Here is an 8,998-nt window from a genome sequence, read left to right on the forward strand (position 1 = left end):
GCTGCATGTTTGACTCCGCTGTGGGAAGCTGAAAATGCAATTGCAGGGAGGAAAATTGAAAATTACTTGACCTATTGTCAAGTACTAAGAAGAATGGAGTGTAAATACAGCACAAATGAGAGTGAATTTCCAGAGCTGTCAATGCACTGACTACCAGGGCTGTAGGTCGAGCATTCAGGAAAGACTACTGTATTTGAAATGACCCTCAATTTGCATAGCAGGCTTCAGAAGAAAAGTGAAGTAGCAGAGAAAGCTATTTTATAAGTGGATTATTGAAATCAACCTCACAAAATATGGAAGCTCTTGGACAGTTTGCCAGAGAACAATCATCAGCCTGGGTTTTGTTTGCAAACTTCTGTTAGAAATGTACTTAGAAAAACAAGCCGTACCTGAGAGATACCTTTATAGAAATGCAGGTTTGGTGGCTCTGTTTTTTGGAAACGAGCAAACAAAAAATCCCAGACCATAGGAATGCCCATATGTAGAAGGATCTTGAGTGCTAGTCCCTGAAATCTGTACCACCATAGACAACGAGAGCTAGTGTCGCACCCTACCCTTTTCTAAAATTGGACTCTCTTGTGCCAGAATTGCAGTTTCTCTATTGGGGAGGGAGGATTAGCCTGCAACTAAAATACGTTCTACCTTACGGGAAAAGAATGGCAGCGGTTCCGTTCTTCGTTCTCGCTTTCTGCGCGTTGGGAGCGAGGGCGCGGAGGTGAACTTGGCCGAAGGGGGAAGCCCCACTGGGTGGCAGATGGGAAGCGAAGAGGCTGTTCGTGACAGGAGCTCCTGGATTGTGGGTACCCCGTGGTGGCTGAGGAGGAGATGCCCGCGTTAGGGGAACGGGAGGTGACACCGGGGTGGGATTCTACCAGACGAGAGGCACTCAACGTTTGTGCTTTTTTGCTGTGCTTGTGTTTTGCAGGTGCATCCGAGGCTTTCTCCTTGGCAGAGCGTGAGAGTGGTCTATTGCAGTACCGTGGTGCCCTCTGATGGTGAGTATCGACAGGGAGAAACTCTAGGCTCTCTTCTCACTTCCCTAACTTGAGTCGTGTTCCCTGACCTCTTTTCTGGTTGGAGCTCTTTTGGCCAGGAGGTAATCCCGTTTTCAGCTGAGGAAGCGACAGAGAACAAAGTCAGTCAGGACGAATTAAGGAAATGGCCAACTTCTCTAACAACTCCCCTTACAAAACTGGACAGGCTTTCTAAAGAAAGACGTAGTTGCATGCAACTGTCTACATTTTTTTGTCAGATTTTTTCCTGATATTGCTGTGAGGTCTGTGTGGTACCTACCTCTTAACTTTATTTGTGCAACTAAAACATAGTTCCTACCAGCTGCAGTGAGTAAGCTGTGAAGCCAAGGCATTTTTTTCCCTTTATTTTCATGTCTGAGCTGTCCCCGAATTTAGCTTTTTTGGTAAGGTTGCCATAACATAAAGCAAAAAAATGCCCTGGTGGGACTTGAGAAATCTCCATATGCCGGAAGGTGAAGAGGAAAGGAGCAGCTTTGAGATCACCACCTGCTTAACACCTGCACGCTGCGCGCAAAGACCAGAGCACTTACGCTGACGGACGCGTGCGGTTAGTGGATCCGCTCCCCATCAAGGCTTGTTAATAAAGCCTGAAAGCCAACAAAGTCAAGGGTTCCGGCACAACTGCTTCCCCTGCCAGGACAGTGGGTGCGTGCAAACCCAAGGAGAACGTGACTGCTGCGGAGAATGTGAAATAAAAACCCGAAGGCTTAAATAGGTAGAAGTGTAGAGGACCGCGTGTAAGGCTGAGAAGATGATGCAGATGTGCAGCTCCTTGCCTGATTTGATTTTTACCTCTGCTGATACTGCATTTGTTATTGCTTCCAACAAATTCACCTTGCCCAGTAGTACATATTCCATGTTGCTTTCTTCGGCCACACTCTTTTCTTTTTTTTTTTTTTCTCCCCTGTACTTTGTTTTGGCATAATGCGTTGCTTAAGTTCTTCTCATGCGAGAAGAGAAATCCTTAAAGAATGCTAGCAACCTGATATGTGTACGGTTGAGTCAAAACTTTGTGGCACTTGGATGGAATTTGTAACCTCACACTTAATACAGTGTGTAAAGCTTTTGAAAGGTCTTACTTAGCAGCATCCCTGCACAGGTGGTAGGCGTCTGTAAATGTAAGTGCGATACACTTGTATACAATTACTTTCTTTTTCTCGTCTCGTGGGTTTAAAGGCTGCCTTATAATGTAATCAGTGAAGAGTAGACAAAATGTTACATCTATAAGTAGTGAGATGCCAAAACGCTTTGTCTGCTTAGTGACTTGTAGTTGCCCTCCTACAGGCAATCCACGGGGCTGCCAGAGCAGAGGAGAGCCCAGCAGGCAGCCGTATCGCAGTGTCTTGTTGATAACTTTTACTGGAGCTGTCTGTTAGGTTTGTTACTGATGTGTCCTTTTGCCTTTTTATTTGCCTCCCAGCTCTTCCCTCTCCAATGCGGTAAAAATCTGACCAGACAGTACTTGTGTGGGAGGTGATGAAAGGACCGAACTGGAATTACGGACTTTCCCCACTGGCGAATTAGGCTAGAAAATGACTTTTACAAGCTTTTTGTAAGGAAAACATAAAACCACCTGTAATTCCAGACTTAAGCGAGCCTGTCTTCCAAAGGGAGCTAGTTTGTTCTTTAATAGTTTGGTCATTTCCCTTGAGCTGGAAATCCCCAAGGAAGGTTTTGTGTGTGCTGATGACTCCTGAGTGTGACCTACTGGGATTTATCCTTGTGGGCTCCGTCTGGTCTGTGCAGAGCTGGTGCTGGGAAGCACTTTTTCCAAAGCATGGTCGTTGTTGTACCAATGAGAATATATGGAAAAGTGCTGGTACAAACATTCTCTCTTCTGCTATACAATAAACTGGCTCACTGCCTTGTATGATCAAGGTAGTAATTTAAATGAAGATAGTAATTTAAATAAAATGTTTTTCATGTCTTATGGCCACGTAAGCAGTACATAAGCTACTGTTGTCTATGCTCCTCACAGAACCAATGAATTCAATACTTAAGTGGCTATTTTTAGCTAAATATGTTGATCTTTCCTCCTGAGCCTCCTATCACAGGTGTAGCTAATGCTGTTCTATTTCTTAGCAGTCTCTTGCTCAAATGCAATGAAAGAATGCAAAAATCTGATAGCTGGTGTCATAACCGCTGCGGATAAGGAGCTTGATATTCTGTCCAAATAAATTGGCAATTTGCTTTCTCTTTTTCGGTAAATAGACGGCTGTTGACTGTGGGTTTTAAGCTTTGAAACACTAAAGCTTAAAAAATCCTGTCAGGTGTCTTGAGAATAGGCACTTATAAGCTTCCAAATACCGGATCCTCTTGGGATGCTTCAAGTCGTCCGAGATGTCCATACTTGGTCATTGCCACCTCGTGTTTAAAAATGATGTGAGGAGGAAGCTCTTTGTCAGCACCAAAGAGAGGAAAAGCCTTTGTGTGCTTGATTCAATCTGTGAAGACACGTGACAGTAAACTTGAATAAGCCCGAGAGAACTCTTCTGGCCTTGTAGAAGTGTACTTGACGCATCTTTTCTCAACGGAGACAAGCCTCCCTTTTCAGAAAGGCAGTGTCGCCCCAAGACTTGTCCTAATATGCCAACAACGGTCCTGTGATAAGCGAGTTCATCGCCTGGCGGCAGATCACTGGGAGGGCAGGTATAAAGGCAGTTGGTGGCAAAACTTTCTGAACAGAAATAGCTCCCTTTGGTGTTAAAGCGATGTCATTTGCTTCTATTTCTGCTTGCGTTGACTTCTTTGACCAACTAGTTTTGACGTCAGCTGCTTAAATGGCGTTGGCAGATGAATACGTGAGTTAGTTGACCTTAAGTAGACGGTGCAGTTCACGGAGTTGGCCAAAGCCACAACAGGTGGGACTACTAAGCCGGATCTGGTGTGGCTGGGTGAGACTGCACAATCTTTTAAACACGGCGAGCGCTCCGTGCAATAAAAAAGACCTTACTTTTTCACATAAGAAAAATACATAGCAATCCTACGTGAATCATTTCTAGGTGTGCTGCTATATCTTAGCAATTAGTGCGCTTGGGGAAAATGGTGACTGTTTGTGACTCAGCAGAGGGCCTTAACTTTTAACTTTTCTTTTCTATGTGTGGATATCCCGAAGCACACGGAGTGGGCTGTCTTTCTGGCAGTAAAATAGTAACTAACTTACAGTTCATAGGGGTTGTGACCATGAATTTTAGAAAGGTGCACTGAAATCCATAAGAAAGCTCTTGAAAAATCTCCTGACAACACTAAAGAAATGGAAAGTGGTGTTTTATCTGCACCTAGGAAGTAATGCCTAACTTCTGAAGTACAAAATGTATTGATCCCATGGATTTTGGATTAAATGACCTTGAAGCTTAAACTCAACAGTGCTGTTCCTACAACCTTATCCTCCAAACTGCTCCCTTTAAATATTTTTTTGCTTCAGGACAAAGAGAAAGAAATCAGAACAAGAAATAAAAAAATATTAACAAGGTCCTTCTTTGTTTTTTCCCAATCTAAGCAGTCTGCCTTTGTGTTCTGGGCTGTAAATCCTGAAAAATTGCATGGTGTTTCGTCTTCCATAGTCCAGATAACTTGGATTCTCAAAAACTATCCAGAATATAATGTACTGCCATGTTGTGGGGTTTAGATATCGTGTTGCTTTTAGTATAAATGTGATTGTTCTCAGAGTAAATACCATCTACTTTTCCACAAAGCCCAGAAAGTTTAACAGCTACTCCCAAGTTAATGGGAGTGGAGACCTCTGACATTGCTTAATTTTTTTTTGAGGTCCCTTCCTACCCCTAACATTCTGTGATTCTTTGATGGAGACATCCCTTGATAAAAGATGGATCAAAAATTTAATCTGTTTTACGTTCAGCTCGTAACCCTATTTGCCTCTTACTCCATGGGATGAGCACAGAACCATATTATGGGAAGATCTGTTAATTTTTAACTTGTATTTTTATCTTCTTTGCAGAAGTGACGGTGGTTTACCAAAACGGGTTACCTGTGATTTCTGTGAATCTTCCATCCCGGCGTGAACGCTGCCAGTTCACACTTAAACCTATCTCAGACTCTGTCGGTGTATTCTTGCAACAGCTGCAAGCAGAAGACCGAGGAATTGATCGAGTTGCAATCTACTCCGCAGGTTTGCAAACTCTTTGATTTGCTTAGTCCAGCTATTTTCATCCAGCCTTTTGCTTTTTAAGTAAAAGTTTGCTATGGTGCGAGTCCTTTGACGTTCGTGAAAATGCAGGAGGGTAGAAATGCCATTCCTAGACTTAGACTGTTGTTAGCTGTCCCTGTCTAGTCAGGTTAGGAAAGGAAGTCTGACGGTAAGAGTGAAGGAGAAGGAAAACACTCCTAATGCTTAGCTTACAGACATCGGTCCTAACAGAGGTGTTTTCACTGAGTTTCCTACTATCTAGTAGGAAAGATGCAAACCACTTATGTAGAGGGTCTAGTCGACTTGTAAGGAAGTGAGTGGTGCAAGGGAAGCGATATCTTGCTGTCTCGTTTTGGTTAATGCCTTATTCTGCTGTTGTGCTCGATTGCTCTGTGCCCGCTGAGCTCTGAAACTGTGTTAGGATGTCGTAAGAAAGTGCCATCAAAGCAGGTAATTCCTTAAGTCTTGGTCTGGGAGGGAGGTGTTTGCTAGGTTAGTGTCGTCAGAGCTTTCCAGTCCCAGAGATCAAAATAACTTCTCTTGGCAGCGGGGAGAGATGAAGTCACTTGAGAGGATTGCGCTGTAAAACGTAGTAAAATACTCCAAGAGTGCGTGGTGAGGGGCACTTCTTTTTGCAAGGTAACCCCAAGTGTCACAAATGTAGAAAAGCAGCTGCACGTGTAGCTCAGCTCGTCTTTGCCGTGTAAGGTCTCCCTATGTGTGTATGTGTCTATATCTGTATGTATCTATATAGATATCTCTCTCTATATATCTATATAGGTTATCTATCTATCTATGGAAGGTGTGTATATATATAGGATGTGTGTATATGTATACATATATACACACACATTTATAGATATTTACATCTATAAATATCTCTCTTTATATATATATATATATGATCTGTCTTGACAAAGAGTATCATCATCTGCGGGAAAGCGTGGCAGTCCAGCAGCTGGATTTTGGGTGACATTACAGCTTAGCCACTGCACATTTAGGTACCTCGTTTCTGTTGTTTAACGAGCCGTCTGTGTTTGACTTACAGATGGCACACGTGTCGCCTCCTCCACGGGCATAGATTTGCTTCTCCTGGATGACTTCAAACTGATCATTAATGACGTCACGTACCATGTTAGACCACCAAAGAGAGGTAAACCAGGCTGGTACTGGGGAAAATCAGAAATGAATGTCAGTGTTCGGTTGCCTGTTAAATTGCAGCGTGCGGGAACATGAAATGTGTTTCCTCACAGTTTCTAATCCTGCACTTGGAGTCCAATTTAGTGATAGCCAAGTAATTTGAGTAGTCAGTAATGAAAAGCAATATTCATTCTGCTCAAAGCTGGTACTTTCCATAAGAGGAGTAGATTAAGAATTGTAATTTCTTTTTTTTTCCTGACTTTTTTTCTAGTTACTGAAAAATTATTTAAATTAACCCATTCTAAAAGAATACAATGTAAAAGGGGAATCAAAACTTACATTATCTGATTTGGAATAATAAATAGTTCCCTTTTTTGATAGTTAACTTGTTTCCTTTTAAGTGTGGAACTTTGAATATCATAAATAAACCTCCTGGAACTTTGAATATCATAAATAAACCTCGAATCCTTGTTAGCTAGACAAACAGTGCAATAACTGAGCCGGTGCATTTACAAAGTTACGTTACTAAGAATCAAATAGGAAGGGAGACCAGCCTATTTTGAGTCAAGAAGAAAAAGCTTTTAAATGAAGGGCTGTGTGTGCTTTGCAAGATGTGAAAACTTGCAAGAAGATTTTGAGACACTCCAGAGTGTACTGGCGGAGGCAGGAACTTGGTAGTTTCGTCTACCATCTACTTCTTCTCCCAGGCAACTTTATAGGCTTCATAAAGCACCAGGTTCTTGCATGCCTGTACTTACCTCTGAGGACTTAAAACAAAAGGACCAGTTTTAGGAATGCTGGTCTGCTTGTTGCTTGGGTCAGTGCTTTGTGTTTTCTTTCCTCTGTCTTACTGTTCCGATATTGTTGCAGGCAATACCATGAAGTTTGGAAGCAGTGTTTTTCTAAAAAGAATTTTTAGCCCTGTAGATGTGCAAACAAACAAACTTGACTTTCACGTGCAGTTAGATAATGGAAATGCCTTATTTATCTGGATGTTTTCCCCGGTGTCTGAGTATTTCTCTCTTATTCCTATTTTCAAGCAGTAGATAAAAAATTTTGTTGTGAGGCAGCTTTTATATGTTCCTTTTACCATCTTGACCAGCCTGAGTAAGAAAACATGTTAAAACAAGTTGGTATGACCATGTCTTTTGGGTCTGAGTCTGCCCTGGGTGGCTGAGTTTTAGGAAAACCTGCTGATACATGGCTTCTTCCTCTGTTGATATAGTTTCCAAGGGCCTTTTTTGCAAGGAGAATAATACAAAGGTATTCTAGCATTTTATTGTTCTCAATACAAAAATACGGACTGAAAAAAAGGAATTTCTGACTCAGGGAACTGATATACCTCTTGTGTGCTAGTACATGAGCTCTGGGCTCACCTAGGTCACGTGGAATTGCTGCCTCCGATTTGTTTGCCAAGGAGATCTCTACAGGTAGTTTTTATTCAAATGAATGTGCCTGTAAATAAGCACTGAGATTAGTCCTGTGCTTTTCCGTTTCCGCAAAACCTCCCTGTATGTTTTGAAATGAAAATGCCAGAGCACTGTACGTTTGAATACTAAATACATTTTGATGATCATTTTGGTAGGAACAGGAGCCCGTTAGCTGGGAGGGGAATATGGTGAGCTTTGTGTGCCTTGGCAAAGACAACCGAGTCACTTCTTTCCCTTGAGCTTCTAGTTGTATAACTTAAGCTAGCCATAGGTTTTTATGTGTTGGTAAAGTTGTATTTTGAGAAGATAACCTAAGGTGCAAGCCCAAGGATGCTACAGATTATTATTATTTTTTAAATTATTTTTTTATTTGCCTAGTGCCAAGCTCTTTTTTTCTTTAACTCGAAACTTTTTTCCATGTGGAATGTGTAATACAATGCCACTAGTCACAACTCTTGAGGAATTGACTTCCTTTAGGAATTCCTTTTGTGTTGAAATGCCGGGATAAAGGCAGTTTCAGTTAGTGACCCTGTTACTGTCTTAATTTAAATACTGTGAGGAAGAATTTCATTGCCTTGTAGGCAGCACAACAGGCAGTTGTCCATAGAGCATAGGGAAACAATTCCTGGCATTGGTGCTCAAAATAATTATCACAAGACTGCATGTCCTTGGGCCACTAACCCAAGATGTTTGATTGCTATCACCAATAAGTGTGATTACTGATGGGCTGTAGTCTGAATTCTGGCTTATTCTTGACAGCTGGCATGATGGATCGTGCTAGTTTAGTTGTTCATTTGTCTTCATTGAGTCTTGTCTATAAATATGGATCAGAAATGGCTGGCAAGGTTATTAGTATGTATCTCTTTTCCTTGTCCTTATCAAATTTTAGGAATATCCGGTAATGAAGCCTGTTGAGTTGTGTTTTTTTTAAAGAAATGGGATTGTGCTGGAGCTCTTCCAAAGGCTTCTGTCGAAGTTTAAGGCTGGGCCGGCCACTAAACTCTAACAGACGCTGTCTGCGATCCCCCAGCACCCTCCTGGGAGAGGATGACAGGGCAACCGAGGAGAGAGACTGTGAAGTCGGAGCTTCTCTGTTAAAAAGATAGTTTCTTATGTTTCCTGTGCAGACTGTCAAAGAGCATATGAGAATTTCTGTGGAGAGGTCTGTATAAAGCAGTCTGTCTTTTTTTCCTAGAGCTCTTAAGCCATGAAAATGCAACAACGCTGAATGATGTCAAGACGTTGGT

General features: G+C 42.0%; 1 protein-coding gene across 1 annotated transcript in view; it reads left to right on the forward strand.

Moving 5' to 3' along the window:
• Positions 1-925: 925 nt before the first annotated feature.
• MCU (mitochondrial calcium uniporter) overlaps positions 926-8,998 on the forward strand; it is a gene marked incomplete at its 5' end in the record, with an annotated part of 13,048 nt that continues 4,975 nt past the window's right edge. Inside the window, 4 exons of the mRNA XM_009874014.1 lie at positions 926-995; positions 4,993-5,163; positions 6,230-6,334; positions 8,947-8,998. The exon at positions 8,947-8,998 is cut by the window's right edge and continues 139 nt beyond it. Coding sequence (XP_009872316.1) covers positions 926-995; positions 4,993-5,163; positions 6,230-6,334; positions 8,947-8,998 — 398 coding nt within the window. The remainder of the gene's footprint in view (positions 996-4,992; positions 5,164-6,229; positions 6,335-8,946) is intronic.

This window comes from Apaloderma vittatum, unplaced genomic scaffold, assembly GCF_000703405.1.
Source record: "Apaloderma vittatum isolate BGI_N311 unplaced genomic scaffold, ASM70340v1 scaffold21607, whole genome shotgun sequence".
NCBI lineage: Eukaryota > Metazoa > Chordata > Aves > Trogoniformes > Trogonidae > Apaloderma > Apaloderma vittatum.